Source organism: Schistocerca americana, chromosome 4, assembly GCF_021461395.2.
Source record: "Schistocerca americana isolate TAMUIC-IGC-003095 chromosome 4, iqSchAmer2.1, whole genome shotgun sequence".
Lineage (NCBI taxonomy): Eukaryota > Metazoa > Arthropoda > Insecta > Orthoptera > Acrididae > Schistocerca > Schistocerca americana.
The window spans coordinates 526911400-526929287 of record NC_060122.1 but is presented as its reverse complement, the minus strand read 5'-3'; the positions used below and the strand labels follow the sequence as shown (position 1 = coordinate 526929287).

At 40.4% G+C, this 17888-nt stretch overlaps 1 protein-coding gene across 1 annotated transcript in view; it reads left to right on the top strand.

The window, feature by feature from the left end:
• LOC124612968 (glutamate receptor 1-like) overlaps positions 1–17888 on the top strand; it is a 1095838-nt gene that overhangs the window by 1071113 nt on the left and 6837 nt on the right. The window contains exons 17-18 of the mRNA XM_047141496.1: positions 7748–7885; positions 17701–17775. Of these exons, the coding sequence (XP_046997452.1) occupies positions 7748–7885; positions 17701–17775 (213 nt within the window). The remainder of the gene's footprint in view (positions 1–7747; positions 7886–17700; positions 17776–17888) is intronic.

The following is a 17888-nucleotide window of genomic DNA, read 5'->3' as shown; positions in this document are numbered from 1 at the left end:
ACATACCTAACAGCCGGTACGTCCACCTTCGGCACATATAACAGCGGTGACACGTCGTGGCAGGGAGCATGGAGGTGGAGGGTGATGGCACCACATTTTTCCCTGTAAATTCCAGGGAGGGGGGCAATGAGTTCTGTCTCCAGATTCAATTACATCCCAGATGTGTTCGATTAAGTTCATATCTGATGAGTTAAGAGGCCAGCACATCAATTGGAACACGTCACTGTGTTCCTGGAACCACTCCGTCACATTCATGGACCCATGACATTGCGCGTTATCTTGCTGAAAAATGCCACTGTCGTCGGGAAAGATGGTCGTCATGAATGGGTTTACGTTGTCTGGATACTCTTTGACCGTCATGGTGCCCTTCACGAGCTCCACTGGACCCATGGATGCCATCGTGAATGTTTATATCGAAAGTAGGTCTGTGGTCATAATGTTCGAATGATCAGTTTATTCTCATCTGTTCCGGTTTTCCTACAGGCCATGTCTCACTGCCATACAATGCTGCGCTCCAAAAGAACATTCTCAGAAATTTCCTACTCAAATTAACATCTAAGTTTGACCAGTAGACATCTCTTGGGCAGGAATGAAGGGTTTGCGTGTGCTAATGTGCTTTTTATGTCCTCATTGCTCCATCCGTCATGGGTTGTTTTGATACCTAGGCAGCAGAATTTCTTAACTTTGTCTACTTCGTGATCCCCAGTTCTGATGTTAAGTTTCTCACTGTTCTTATTTCTAATGCATCTCATTAATTTCCTATTGCTTCATTAACTCTCAATCAATATTCTCTACTCATTAGACTGTTTATTCCATTCATAAGATCCTGTAAATCTTCTTCACTTTCACTGAGGATAGCAATGTAATCAGTGAACTTTATCATTGAAATCCTTCCACCTTGAGTTTTAATTGCACTGTTGAAACATTTTTATTTCCTTCATTGCTCCTTCGATGTATAGATTGAACAGTAGTGGCAAAAGATAACATCCCTCACATACATCCTTTTTATTCCATGCCCTTCGTTCTTAGTCTCCCACTCTAATTGTTCACTCTTTGACAGTATCGCACTCTGTTTCCAGATCGACAAATTCTATGTCTGTGTCTTGATTTTTTTCAGCCTTGCTTCCATTATTAACAGCAACCTCAGAATTGCCTCTCTGATGCCTTTATCTTTCCTGAAGACAAACAGATCATCATTTAACTAACACTCAATTTTCTTTTTCATTCTTCTGTATAATATTCTCGTCAGCAACATGGATGCATGAGCCGTTAAGCTGACTGTGCGATAATACTCGCACTATTCAGCTCTTTCTATCTGATTGTGTGGTAATACTCGCACTATTCAGCTCTTTCTACCTTCGCATAGCTCTTCCTATTTTCCAAAAGTCGTATGGTATATTGCCAGATTCATACATTCTACCCACCATTGTCTACAGTCGTTTTGTTGCTACTTCCCCTAATGATGTTAGAAATCCTGAAGGAATGTTATCTATCCCTTCTGCCTTATTTCATCTTGAATTTCCGAAGCTCTTTTAAGTTAAGATTGTAATACTGGATCCCCTGTCTCTTCTACATTGACTCGTGCTTATTCCTCTATCACGTCGTGAGACCTGTGTTCCTCTACAGAATCTTCACTGTACTGTTTCCACCTATCCGTTCTCTCCTAAGCATTTGACAGTGGGGTTACCATTCAGCTGTTAATGTTACAACTCTTGCTTTCAATTTCACCAAAGATGGTTTTGACTTTTCTGTATGCAGAGCACTTCTTCCGACAATCGTTTCTTTCTCGATTTTTTCACATTTTTCATACCGCCATTTTGCATTCTCTCTCTGTACTTCCTATTTACTTCATTTACTTCTGTTACCCATGATTTTGTTGTTGTTGCAATCGCGGTACCTATGTTTCTTCTTCCCACTTCTGTGACTGCCCTTCTTGCAGATGCCCATTCAGCATCAGCTGAACCGCCATTTGAGTTAGTCCTTATCTCAGTATCTATCACCTTAGAGAGTATCAAGCGTATCTCTTCATTCCTTAGTACTTCCATATTACATTTCTCTACTTACTGATTCTTTCTGTGTAGTCTAAGAGACTTCAGCCTCCTCTTCATCACTACTGAATTGTGATCTGATTCTATGTCTGTTTCTGGGTACGCCTTACAATCCATTATCTGATTTCGGAATCTTTGCCTGACCATGATTTAACTTAAATCTTCCCGTATCTCCCGGCCTTTTACGAGTATACCTCCTCCTCTTGTGATTCTTGAGCACAGTATATGCTATTACTATCTGAAAATTGTTGCAGAGCTCTGTTAGTCTTTCACCTCTTTCATTCCTAGGACCAAGCCCATATTTTCCCGTAACCCTTCCTTTTGCCCCTTCCCCTACAGCCGAATTCCAGTCCCCCATGACTATTAAACTTTTTATATCCATTTACATACTAAATTACCCGTTCAGTATCCTCACATATTTTCTCTATATCTTGATCTTCAGCTTGCGATGTACGCATGTACACTTCAATTATCGTTGTCAGTGTTCGTTTTCTGTCGATTCTAATGAGAGTAATATGTCATTGAACTTTTCACATAACTCACTCTTTGCGCTATCTTCCTATTCATAACAAATCCTACTCCCGTTATACCATTTTCTGCTACTACTGATATTCCTCTATACTCGTCTGACCAGTAGTTGCTGTCCTGTTTCCATTTTACTTCACTGATCCCCATTACATTTAGACTGAACCTTCACGTTTCTCTAGTCATATTTTCTAGCTTCGCTACCACGTTCAAGCTTCTGACATGCCACGTCCTGATTCACAGAAAGTTATCCTTTCGTTGGTTATTAAATCTTTTCCTCATGCTCTCCTCTCTCTTGGCAGTACCGAGCGAAGCGGAGCAGTGGTTAGCAACTGGACTCGCATTCGGGAGGACGACGGATCAAACCCGCATGCAGGCGTCCTGATTTAGGTTTTCCGTGATTTCCTTAAACCTCTTGAGGCAAATGGCGGGATGGTTCCTTTGAAAGGGCGTGGCCGATTTCCTTCCTCATCCTTGTGCTCCGTCCCGAATGATCTCGTCGTCGAAGGGGCCGTTAAACACCAATATACTCCTCCTCCTCTGCAGTCTATTCCCAGAGATGCGAACGGGGAACTAGCCCGGAATCTTTTGCCACTGGAGAGATCAACATGACACTTTTTTAATTACAGGCCATGACGTGTTTTTAATGCAGTGGCTTCAATTACCTTCTGCATTCTCATGCCGTAGATCACTGCTGACTCTTCCGCCTTTAGGAGCAGTGTCCGATCCCAAGGGCAAGTGAGTGCCCTGAACCTCTGTCCTCTCCTCCTCCCTCTTTGACAAGGCCGTTGGCAGGACGAGGGTGACTTGTTCTGCTAGAAGTCTTTGGCCGCCGTTGCTGATGACTTACACTCAAAATGTAAACTGTGACATGGGTCGGGATCTAGAACGTTTTGATTACTGATCAAAGACGCTACCCCTAGACCACGGGTGAAAACACAGCAAAAACAGAAATGCTGAGCCACGTTTTCAAATGCTCCTTCACAAAATAAAAACCAGGAGTATTGCCCCAGTTCAGTTCTCGCATCACAGAAAATGTGAAAGAGATTGTCACTGATATTTATAAACTGTGAAAGTCACCAAAATTGAACAAAACTCCTGGATCCGATGGAATCTCTGTCAGATTGTGTATCGAATTTGTGGCTGAGTTACCCTCTCTTTTAACCACATTATACCCTAGATCCTTCAATCAAAAACACCCTGTCCAGTTGTTGGAAAAAATCACAGACCGCAACAGTCTGTCCCGTCTACAAGAAGGGTAGCAGAAGTGTTCCTCAAAACTGACGCTTGTATCCTTGACATTCATTTGTTATGAAATAATGTAACTTATACTCACTTCAAAGGTGATAAGATATCTCAAACAGAATGAAATCTTTTATACTAACTAGCAAGGATTATGAAAACAGCAATCATGAGTAGCCCAACTCGAACTTTTCTCGTATGACACTGTGAAAGCTATAAATCAAGGAAATCAGGTAGATATAGTATTTCTTAACTAGTGAAAATCATCTAAATCAGTACTACACCTGTGATAATTTTCGATAGTGAAATTTCTGACTGGATTCAGGATTTATTGTTAGGGGGGACACGGCACATTATCTAGGATTGAAAGTCATCGACAGATATTGAAATAACGTGATGTGTGCCTCATGAAGTGTGGTGGGACCCTTACTGTTATTGCTTTATGTTAATAACTTGTAACCAATTTCGATAGTACGCACAGAATTTTCACAGGCGATGCGGTAATCTGTAATGAAGTACCGTCAGAAAAAGCTCCATATATATTCCCTCGGATCTTGATAAGATTTGAAAGTGGTGCAAAGGCTGGCGACTTAATTTGAACCTTCAGATATATAAATGTGTGCATTTCAGGAAGCCAAAGCACACACTGTCCTATAACTATAATATCAATGAGTGACAACTGAAATCCGTCAACTCATACAAATACCTGATTGTAACAGTTTGTTGTGATATGAAGCTGAACGATCACGTGAAAGACCTCGTTCTTATTAGTAAAATACTATAGAAATTCCATCAGTCTGCAAAGGAGGTTGCTTACAAACACTCGTGCGATCCATTCTAGAATACTGCTTAAGTGTGTGAGAACTGTACCAAATACGACTAATAAGTGGTGTTGAAACTACAGAAAGGAGGGCAGTACGAATGATAATAGGTTTGTTTGTCCCATTGGAGCATATCACGGAGATGCTGAAGTAACTGAACTGGCAGACACCTGAATACAGACGCAAACTGTCCAGGGATTATCTACTTACAATGATTCAAGAACGATCTTTGAGTGAACGAATTTAGGGATTTGGTACAATCGTCTATGTATCGCTCCCGATGACAAGATGAGACTTACTACGGCGTGAACAGAGGCATTTTAGATTTCATTGTTCCCTCGTTCCATACATGAAGGTAACAGGAAGAAGCTCTATCTTATGGATACGTGGTACAGTGAGGATTCACCCACGCCATCACTATGGTTTCCAGAGTACGAATGTACATAGAGATGTAGGATGATTAATGTGGCACTGGATGAAGCAATAGACAGAAGAAACATAAATGTAGACAATGAATGCAATGATTACAAGATATCATGCTGCAGATTCGTAGAGAAGAAATGATATCAAAGCAGAAGAAAGGATGAAATAGGGTTTAAAGTTTGTCTTAATACTAATAACTTCATATCGTGTTTTTCAGTTATGTTATATGCAATTTTTTTATGTATTGAGTACGCAGGACAACTGAAGTATAAAACACATTTGAATATTTATGCTTGCAGCTTCTGTGACCGTTACTTCTCTTCAGATGTTAAAAGGAAAATCGTTTCGAAGAATAAATCTGAGAAATCATTATCTCCGCTTTTCTTGATACTCCTCTTGTTGCAAGTAACTGTCCCATGCAAAAACGGTATTCATTGACACAGACCATAGCTTTTCAATTAATTTTTGTATTTTCAGTGAGGCTATTAATAATGGTCATCTTATTTCCATTAAACGGAGACATATTCCATTGAACCTTTGATATCTGGGAATATCAGAAATACTACTTTGCACGATTCGTACTGGATACTCAACATACAAGTACAGACTGAGACAATAGCTAGACAATTTGGTGATGTAGCCGATAAGTTATTTTTCACGTACGGTGCAAATGGTGTTACCGACGTTGCAGTCTGTGAGCAATGGAGTGGTTGACCTGAAATGCTCATTGCGTGCATGGAGTCACACAGCAATCGAGGGCGATGGAATTCTGAAAATCAATTACATCAACGTCTGTGCAAGATGCGAAAAAGGAGTGAGTGTGGAGTCGGAGCAATGCGACTTATTAGACGCATCTTATTACAACAGATCGTAACTTGTATGTCAAGAGTATACAAGAATCCTTTTTCACGGAAATAACAAGAAAGTAAAAGACCTATTGTTCCCAATTTAAGTAGAAACAATTTTCTTAGCGTATCACAATTTGGATTCCAGAACCGTTGCTTGAATGAGAGCGATATTTATTCACTCTGTTACGAAATGTTACGAGCTTTAAATAATAAAATAACTCCAGCTGGTATTCTTTGTGAGTTTTCCCAGACTTTGGTTGTTTAAATCATGTAACACTCTTAGAAAAACGCAAGATTTATGGAACTGACAGCTCTATGCATAACTGATTCGAATAGTACTTGAGAAACAGAAAGCAGGAAGTTGTGCTGAATTATTCTGACAATTTTGGAAGGGTAGAAGTTTTTAGTGACGGGGAGAAATCACGAAGACAGTGCCATAAGGTTCAGTTTGGGGTCCACTTCTATCCCTTGAATGTTAGAACACCTTTCTACTCAACATTCAGTCAGCAGAAAAAGTAATTTGTTCAGAATATTCTTGCATAATAAGAACTCTCACTAGAGTGAAAGTAACAGACAAGTCTGTAAATGAATTTTTTCAAAGAATTGTCAGAAGGTTCTCTGAAAATGGACTGTCCCTGAATTTCAAAAGCACGCACTACTTTCAGGTTTGTACCACAAACAGAGTCATACCAATAATTGATGTAGCACATGAACGGGAGTCCGTAAATAGGGTAGAATTTTCCAAATTTTTCGTTGTACGTAATGATGAAAGCTTGAACTAAAATAAACATATTACAGAGCTTCTCAAACAATTGAGTTCAGTTACTTCTGCTCTTCGTATAATTGTTAGCCTCCAAAATAAACGAATCAACCTCCTGACATATTTTGTCTGTTTCTACAGCGTTATGTATTTTTTGAGGTAATTCACCACTTGTAAAGAAAATACTGATTGCACAACAGCGAACAGTATGAATAATATTTGCTATTCTCTCGCAGTCGTCATGCAACTGCATCTTCAAGGAGTTAGCCATTTCGCTACACCACTACAATACATATACTTGCAAATTACATTTTTCATAAACAATCCAACACAATTTGACAGGAACAGTGATCTTCATATCTACAACATTAGAGGAAAACTGAACTTTATCACTCATTATTGAAGCTGTCAGTGGCTCCGAAAGGAATTCAGTACACAGGAACATAATTGTCTGATATTCTGTCGAATAACGTGAAATGTCTGAGAGGTGGCAAAGCGACATCTAAATCCAGCCAAAAATCCTATTACATGCACAAATTACTGTTTCAAAACTGCTAGCTTGTAAAATAAAAAAACCTAGATTTTTAAGCGTAGTTGAATGAACTCAATGGTATCTTTTAGCTTCTTAGATAATAGGCTGTGTTGTGAAGAATATATAAAAAAATACACTAATGCTCTTTAACAAATCACTGGAGAGCTCGGATTACATATGCCAAAATACTTAGAAAATATCCCTGAATGACATACGAAATTTGTTTAGTGGAGACCAGACTTACCCTATAGATAAATGTTAAGTCCCAATTTTATAAACCTACTTTATAGTTAACAAGTAGGGGAAGATTGTTCTTTTACATGTAATTTTCCAGTATACCAATGTATCACATGTATGTTTCCAGTATAGCAATGTATCACTTTTTACAGCTGTGTGTCGTCCAAGGATGTCTTCCATTCTCCTTAAAATTATGTGTTATATTCTGCGACTACGCCTGACGAACATATATCACAAAATAAATATTGAGAGAAGGTCGGTATTTTGCGTACTAAACCGCGAATGCCATAACAACTGCTGTCTGTCTGCAGGACACGTCCCGCAGTGAGCTTTCCTTGAGTAACGTTGCCGGCATCTTCTACATCTTGGTCAGTGGATTGCTGCTCGCGATGGCTGTAGCCCTGCTCGAATTCTGCTACAAATCACACGTGGAGGCTTCCCGTGCCAAGGTGAGTGATCGTACACAAGCTGGCAGTAAAAAACCTCCGTGAGTAATTAATAGAGGAAATATGTTTCCATAAATAGTCTGCTATCATTGTGAATATTTTGCAAATAAAACGGTATTCATCGTTTAATGTATTGCTTTACCAGTAACGTCGTTTCGGCTACCGTCCTCATGAGATTTATAATGAAGAAAACATGTTTTTATATATTATCAGGCTACAAAAGAGGGAAACCAGGAAGGTTAAAATTTTTTGAAAGGCGCATAACAAAACTTCAGCTTCTAAACCAGTATTCGGCGTCAATCAATAAAGTTTATGTTCCATAGGGCCTGGGACGTAGTATAAGTCAGCAAGTGACATATCTCCAAGAAATATCCAGTCTCGCTGCTGTATGATATTAATGTTTATATCTTTCACTTTCACTACAGATCTGTTTGCACTAAACGTATATACACGACATTGTAGATCAAAAACTGTCAAATTAATGTCACACTGAACTAATTGTTATCTTAATTAAACAAACAGAGAACCACAGTCAAAATACAGTTGCTAACAGATATATGTTTACTGCATTTCAGAGAAACAAAACCTCGTATCACACAGAGATGATCTGGGCTTTCCTAATAAATCAATCTGTAAAATCTGATAATGTGTTAAAGCACTTTTCATTGTTGCATTATTTTAATCTTAATTAATGTCTGATGATAACAGCAGCCGAAACGACGTTATAAATGAAGCAAATTATCAAGCGATCTGCTGGACGGTTTTATTCTCAAAATCTCCGTAAGAAAGACAACTTTTAAATCTATCTTTCTTTGTAGTACTTAATATCTTTGTGATATACATACATTTAAACTAAAAACATGTTTACCTAAAAAAATTTAATAGTTTGCTTAATATACTCGGCTGAAACCTGTTAAAGAATCAGACGAAACATGCCAACTAATGTACACATAACCATACTGGTCTAGAAATTAATCACTCCCCCCTCCCATCAGTCCACTCCATCAAGGAGAATACCACAATATTGCGTATCACCGCTTCTAAACTTGATATAAGTATCATTTCGGCGAGGAAAAGAGTCCCAAACTTCGTTAGGGTAGGTCAAGTCCAGGATAGATCCGGGAGAGATAGATCACTTTTTCCTTCACTATACAATTTGTATGTTATCAAATATTTTTTCGATTTATGACAGCATGTTCGTATAAAGTGTCTTATAAACTGAACTCCTGTATACCACGTCAAAAGAAGTTTTTCATCACCCCAGTTCCAAGATGCCCCTAATGCAGACTTTGACTGTGGATATTGTATCACAGACATAGTTCCTTTGACTGTTCAGATATGTCGCTAAACCTATCCAAAGATGTAAACAACCAAGCATGAACAGCGCCTATTAGACGGAGGGGGTCCGACAGCCGATCAGTTTCAGTCATTCCACCAGGAAGGAGGTACACGGTTCGCGTTGTCTGTAGTTCAACCATGCCTAGACGATCAATACCGCGTTTCGATAGCGTCCGCATTGTTACTTTTTGCCAAGAAGGTCTCTCGACAAGAGAAGTGTCCAGGCGTGAACCAACGCAATGATGTTCGAACATGGAAGAGATACAGACAGAGAGAGGAACTGTAGATGACATACCTCGCTCAGGCCTCCCAAAGGCTACTGTTGCAGTAGAACACCGCTACCTACCCTGACAGCAACGACACAGTGTTGAATAACGCTTTTCGTGCAGCCTCAGGACGTCGGGTTACGACTCAAACTGTGCACAATAAACTGAATGATGCGCAAGTTCACACCCGACGTCCATGTCGAGGTCCATCTTTGCAACCACGACACCATGCAGTGCGGTACAGATGGGCCCAACAACATGCCGAACGGACCGCTCAGGATTTGCATCACGTTCGCTTCACCGAAGAGTGTCGTATGTGCCTTCAACCAGACAATCGTCGGAGACGTGTTTAGAGGCTATCCGGTCAGGCTGATCCCCTTAAACACACTTCCAGCGGGTGCAGCAAGGTAGGGGTTCCTGCTCTTTAGGGGTGACATTAATTGGGGCCGATGTATGCCGCTGTTGTTTATGGGAAGTGCCGTAAAGGCTGTACGATACGTGAATACCATCCTCCTACCGACAGTGCACACATATCGGCAGCATATTGGCAAAGCATTCGTCTTCATGATCGACAATTCGCGCTCCCTTCGTGAACATCATGTGAATGACTTCCTTCAGGACAACGACATCGCTCGACAAGAGTGTACAACATCTTCTCCAGACATGAACCCTATCGAACATGCCTGGGGTAGGTTGAAAGGGGCTGTTTATGGACGACGTGACCCAAGACTTTTTGTGTTCAAATTAAATTACTCTGAATATTTAATAATAACTGCCATTAGTATCTGTCATCTTTTAACTGTAGTGCCCATGCTCTACGTCCTAACATGCGGGCTTTTGCTCACTCAGTATTCAGATTATTTAACCTAAGTGATCATGCTATGCAGTATGCAGGCAAGGAGTTGATGTTGCTCTGGCTAGCTCTTAGCTTTACCGCAGTCTATTGAGTACATGCAGTACGTTATTTCAGCTTAACTACGCAACAGATGAGGGGAAAGTGGAACATAGTTCTGACTAGAAACGGCACGAAATTGTTCAGAAACTGTAGAATATTTAAAGTAATTTCTAAGCCCTTCACAATAACAATAACTTACTCTCTAGAATACCAAATAATATTTTTTACTCCTTCCTATATGGTCAGAGATACAATATGTACCAAAAATTGCACATCGAGAGTTTGACATATACTGCTTGCTTTGTACAGGTTGTGAATAAAATCAGTATGACTGCAGGAATCTTGTACAACTTGTAACGTTTGAAAAAGTTTCCAAATTTAGTTCAAACGCACTACCTCTAAGTATATCTCAGGAAACTTCAATATTGTGTCAATTTGTCTCTCGAGTTTCGATCATTTAAAAGGAAGGACGTCTGAAAGCCTGTATTCTTATAACTTCATGCAATTAACATAAGAATCTATTGATACACTTACACCGGTTATCTGTCACGTATTCGGGAAAATTAAATGTACAGCAAGCTCCCGATTAAATAGTTTAATGTGGTCTGGCGACTCGGTTGATAAACTAAAAACACGGATAATTCCACATGGAAAACTGCGATTTGTTGTGTTTGCGAAACACGCCAGAAGTCACATTTGAAAGCCCATTGCAGTAATTATCCATTACTCTCCGTAAACTGAATCCTACTTGCAAAATTACACTTACGACACACTATACTTTGTATCACTTGCCTTCAGTTCACCTTAGGAAAACAGCAGTCCACTTCTTCCCTGATAACAGCTTTATTTAGTGTACAGCCAAAACACCCGTACAGTCATATTAATCTTGCACTGCATAGCTTAATAACAACTCAGTGCATTTCAGTACAGGTGTGTAAATTTCAGTACCTCCACCGTCTCGTCTTCGCTGTCTTCCTCTAGCTAACTCACTTTTTTCACTATATCGATGTCACCCCTACCTGCTCGAATCCCAAATCGTAGACAACGCTGTTGAACGAGTCGTGGATGATTTCCTCATTACCTTTTCGGAACTGGAAATTTTTGTAATAAGGTCGGCCATAGGAGCAACAGTACGAAATTGATCACTATCATAACTTTAAACGCCACTTTCAGCGAAGGCGTGGCTACGGCTAATGATCTTTAACCTACTTATTATTTTATTAAGTCGAAGATTACGAGTTAGTGAAGCCCCAAAAATTTGCTCTGTGATTTTGTTTTCTGTATATTTAGACAAATCTTCACAACAAATAATAGCAAGTGATTAGAATGCCCATAAATTAGAAATTGACGTTCGTGAAAATAGCTCTGTCTTACTTAACATCTGCTCGCTGTCCATTCCATCTTGATGTCATTGTTCACATAGTATTCTTCTGAAGTCTGCGATGCCCCCGAATGCAAAATTATACCTTAGTTTTTGAATTACTTTGTACGTTTTTTCAGTGAAACGATGGAGGCTTAGATATGAACTTTCCATGTTTATTAATGACTTTTTACAAGAACTTGTCTAGCATAATAATACTTTTCCGGCCAAGAACATAACATCACCAATATTGTGTTGTAAATCTATTCCTATAACTTTAATGTTATCGTTTTAAGAGAAAATATTTCACTTGCAACTCATTTATAATTTAATATTTCCATACTTTTCAATAGCAAAAGTTAATCTTTGTAATTATTATCCTAACAATAACTGCCAATTTAACCATTTACACAAATAGGCACAAAATGTGCACGGGAACTTTGAAATACATCATTTGTGTGATAATAATTTGTATACGTTAATTTTCTGTTGATGAATATATGAATGCTACGCAAAAAAGTACCCGTATTATAGTTATCAATGTAAGATTTTGATACTGGATCGTGTTGTTACGAATGCAAGCACTGTGTTGTTTAATAGAGAATACAAAGTATCAGTGACCAGTTTCATCACACATGGTAAACCGTGTGTCAGATTTAGCATACTTCTGCCTTTGTTTTTATTTTTTCAAAAATCCACGAACTTTGCACAGACTATCAGGAAACCGGGTAGTCGTGATCTTGCTTTTTTATCACGTTTATTCACTGGTTTGCCTTATTAATCTTGGTTTGACAATGTTACATTGTTAGTGATTGTGGGTGGCTGGATGCACTTCCTGACGTGTGCTCCTCCCCCCCCCCCCCCCCCCCCCCCCGTCCACCACCCAGACGGGGACGAAATTGTTGCAGCCCATTTGTCTGCCTCTACTGTTACGCCATGTGAAAGCAGGCGAAACTTATTAGTAAATCGTTTAACAGAGGTGGAACACAGGTATTCACACATGCGACACGGGTATTCACACATGCGAAACAAAGGCCAGAGCTTAGAAGCTTATGTGAGATGTATGGTGGGCTAATAATGTCCCGTTGGCACAAAATTTCTCCATAGCTCTACTCAACGACACCGAGGACATGTTATACTATGGGAAAGTCGTCACAGCCCCTCTTACCTGCATTTCACCGCTTCTTTCGACGCCTCTACGATGGGGGTCAGACCCACGACGCACAACGCGGTTGTTTTATGGATAGCTGTGGAAACCGTTTGAGACACTGCAGCTCAGCATCGACAGAGAAATTCCTCAAGGGATGGCAGAAAGGGCGTCAATGAAACTACCCCCTCCCTTCGGCAGTTGATTTCCACGCGTTTTCGGCCGATAATGACAGCTGACAGTGTAATGAAAACAGGGTGACGTTCTTGGCAACATTTGACACTGCTGACACACTCTGAACTATTCAACCCTTGTCTAAGGAAATCATAGGCCAGATCACGCACAATAGCGTTGCTGGCCTGCGATTTCTTTAGAAATCAGCAGTGCCAATCGTAGCCAAAAAAGTCATCCCGTTTCATTACACTGCCCACTGTCATTTTAGACCGCAAAATGCATGCATGAAGGAAAGGTTCAAATGGTTCAAATGGCTCTGAGCACTATCGGACTTAACATTTGAAGTCATTAGTCCCCCAGAACTTAGAACTACTGAAACCTAACTAACCTAAGGACATGACACACATCCAAGCCCGAGGCAGGATTCGAACCTACGACCGTAGCGGTCGTGCGGTTCCAGACTGAAGCGCCTAGAACCGTTCCGCCACAGCGGCCGGCTCAAGGGAAGGGTTGTTTTCCTTGATGCCATCTATGCCACCTCCCGAAGTATAGTGTCGCTACTGAGCCGCGGTGTGTCTGAAATGCTGTTCTCAGCTACCCATAAGAAAACAGCGCTAGGTGTTGGGGTTCTGGTCCCGAGCGCAGCAGCATCGAAAGGAAGTGGTGAAATACGGCTAAGAGCGAGTGTCTGACCTTCCCATTATATGATATGTCCACAATGGGGCTGTAGGAATTGTGGTGAAATTTGGTGTCAACGTGACATCCTTAACCCACCTTACCCACCACATGAGCTTCTGAGCAGTGGCCTTTTCTGTTTTTTTCCTTTTCATTTTTGCATGTGTCTACACCATGCTGTTTGGAGAGTTGCAGAGCCCGATGGTGACGTCACGGGACGCCACGCTTTTGCACCATTATACAGGAAGGATGTAGGTATGTTTGAGTTAATTTTCAAACTCGTGCATCGTAATGGAAGACAATTACGGGGTTTCGTAAAAAGTCACCCTTTAATTACGCTGCAGAATGTATTTCAATTTTGTCCCATTGCTTTTGGCTGCACTGTTGAGCCTCTATTTACACTAGTGGCCATTAAAATTGCTACAACACGAAGATGACGTGCTACAGACGCGAAATATATCCGACAGGAAGAAGATGCTGTGATATGCAAATGATTAGCTTTTCACAGGATTCACGCAAGGTTGGCGCCGGTGACGACACCTACAACGTGCTGACATGAGGAAAGTTTCCAGCCGATTTCTCATACACAAACAGCAGTTGGCCGGCGTTGCCTGGTGAAACGTTGTTGTGATGCCTCGTGTAAGGAGGAGAAATGCGTACCATTACGTTCCCGACTTTGATAAAGGTCAGATTGTAGCCCATTGCGATTGCTTTTTATCGTATCGCGACATTGTTGCTCGCGTTGATCGAGATCTAATGACTGTTAGGAGAATATGGAATCGGTGGGTTCAGGAGGGTAATACGGAACGCCGTGCTCGATCCCTACGGTCTTGTATCACTAGCAGTCGAGATGACAGGCATCTTATCCGCATGGCTGTATCGCATCGTGCAACCACGTCTCGATCCCTGAGTCAACATATGGGGACGTTTGCAAGACAACAACCATCTGCACGAACAGATTCGACGACGTTTGCAGCAGCATAGACTATCAGCTCGGAGACCATGGCTGCAGTTACCCTTGACGCTGCATCACAGACAGGAGCGCCTGCGATGGTGTACTCAACGACGAACCTGGTTGCATGAATGGCAAAACGTCATTTTTTCGGATGACTCCAGGTTCTGTTTACAGCATTATGATGGTCGCATCCGTGTTTATCGCGGTGAACGCACATTGGAAGAGTGTATTCGTCATCGCCATACTGGCGTATCACCCAGCGTGATGGTATGGGGTGCCATTGGTTACACGTCTCGGTCACTTCTTGTTCGCATTGACGGCACTTTGAACCGTGGACGTTACATTTCAGATGTGTTACGACCCGTGGCTCTACGCTTCATTCGATCCCTGCGAAACCCTACATTTCAGCAGGATAATGCACGACCGCATGTTGCAGGTCGTGTACGGGCCTTTCTGGATACAGAAAATGTTCGACTGCTGCTCTGTCCAGCACATTCTCCAGATCTAACTGAAAACGTCTGGTCAATGGTGGCTCATCACAGTAGGCCAGTCACTACTTTTGATGAACTGGTGTTGAAGCTACATGGGCAGCTGTACATGCACACGTCATCCAAGCTCTGTTTGACTCAATGATCTGGCGTATCAAGGCCGTTATTATGGCCAGAGGTAGTTGTTCTGGGTAACGATTTCTCAGGATCTATGCACTCAAAATGGCGTGAAAATGGAATCGCATGTCAGTTCTAGCAATAATATATTTCTCCAGTGAATACCCGTTTATCATCTGCGTTTCTTCTTGGTGTAGCAATTTTAATGGCCAGTAGTGCATGATCACACCCTTTGCTTCTCTTCTCAGGCAACTATACTACTATGTTAGTATCTTTCTTTAGCATCTGAAGACAATTGTGTGGTTCTGGAGCTGAATAAATGCCAGATCAACAATATTGTCGGAATGAAATCGCAAGAATCTGTCATAAGTGTCTACTTTCGTCATATTCATATCTCATTAGATTGGTAGCCTGGAGAGGTTATAAGAAACTAATTACCTTTATAAGGTTTCTAGAATCGCAAAAACCATTGTGATTAACTCAAGGGAGTGCCGCTATATCGATACCTCGGCTCGATCTTTACTGAATTAGACTGGCAGACAAGGCTACAAATATCCTTACGTGTTTGAAGATTTCATCAAATTTTCACCAGAAATCAAGCGTATGTAGTACTACATGAAACACTCTATTGCTAACAATTAAAATGGTATGAAGTCGCTAACAATTTTGAAAGTTAACCTCAAGGAATAAACGGGTAACTATTATAAGTTGGCCATAAACTATTTTCCATCAAGAGACTCCCATAATATTTCACTGTAGAACCAGTAAGGTAACAATATCATGCGAAACAACCTGTTTCATGTTTCTAAATGTGTGATATTTATACCAGTGTTAATTGTTAATACAAGGCTAGCATGGTTTATATATAAATACTCAGTGTTCATTACATTTCTAGCAACATTATATTTATATTTACTTATATGGTTACAAAGTTCTTATTAAAATGATTAATCATTTCTGTATCTTTTCGGTATTTCATCATCAGAGCACACTTTGGCAATCCCGTGTATGTTTACACATATTTCTGAGGCTTTTATTATTCAGACATGTCGACCAGTGAGCGATCAGTGTTGAAATTATGTCGTAGTTAGTTGCAAGTGTAACGATGTATATATTCTTAGAGCGTTTCCTGTGATTATACATAGCTATATACACTATTACAAAATGGAAATGATTATACGGGGCGTTCGTTTACTTTGAACTCCCAAAGACACAATAAAAATGTGTGAAGAAATTGCTGTTTAGACACCTGGGTAACATTGATCAGAATGACTGCCTCTTCAGTATTCTCACTCGTTACAGAGACATGTAGAAAAGTACGTCTTTCTTAAATGGTAGGCTGTATTTTTTATTCGGTAATCCGCTTCCTCTCCTCTAGCCCATTTCGGAAACGTATCATAAGCTACCATTCACATAAACAGAATGTGATTAAAAACATAGAACCAAACTATCTTTGACTCTCCTGTACTACAACACAGTGTAAGGTATCCTAGGTATCGTAAACTTGTCCACGTGTTGTAGTTGATGGTGAGCAAATGAAACACAAGGAAAAAGGATACCGATCATTTAGTCAACCACCTAAGGTAAAAGTTTGTTCCATTGTAACAGAATCGAGAACAGTGGCACTCCGTAGCTTCGTCTGTGCTAATTCTACGACTGTTACACTGTATTGGATAGAAACTTCTCCTTACTTGATTCACCACAAAAAGTCGAGAAAACATCCGTCTGAAGGTGAGTTTTTGTCAGGATACCGATATCTGTGGAGCTCGTCTGCCTGAGGGAAATTACGCCTACCTTCAACAGCATTAAAAGAAATGATGATACAGTTTCTAATCAACAACTGGCTTTAATGTACACAGATTTTCGTTCAAAACTACTAAAATGCTGTACTCCATACACTAGTACTGAAAATATGAGAACATTATTGCAAGAACTGTTTTGTTAATGTACATTCTCCATAAATGAGTTGCATTTCTGCATTCTCTTCATTGGTGTCCCTTGTAATCATACTAAACCTTCACTTGAAGATGGTTAACTCTATGACTGTTGTGCATTTTCATTATGTTTCTATTTATTTATTGTCAGCTCCAGCAAGTGGACGAGTTACGCTACGGCAAACACTATAACAACGTCAACCATAGTGTTAGAGTGTAGTGGGAGATAAAATTCGTGATAACAGCAGCAACGCCGCAACCCAGTGCGAACGTTACGGCAGATGCCTGCCTGACGCCACTGTAGCAGAATATAGACATGAATTTTACACAAACAAGTATTGTTCCCTAATTACGAATAAAACTCTCCAACAGATAAAGTATCCTTTCCCTATTAGACATAATTCGTTCAAAATAAGGCTTGTGCGAGATGAAAGACCTAATTGTTGCAACAAAACTGATTCATTTACAGATTCCATTATCTGATGCCTTCAGGGTGAAAGCGAGACTAACTGTTGGAGGAGGAAGAGAATTTGATAATGGAAGAGTAAGTGAAGATAGCTCTCAGAGACATGATAAATCATTAGTTATAGTACTGCCAAGATTTTATATTGTTAACATCAATTTAGGATAGTTCCTATCCCCAATGATGTCTCTTGT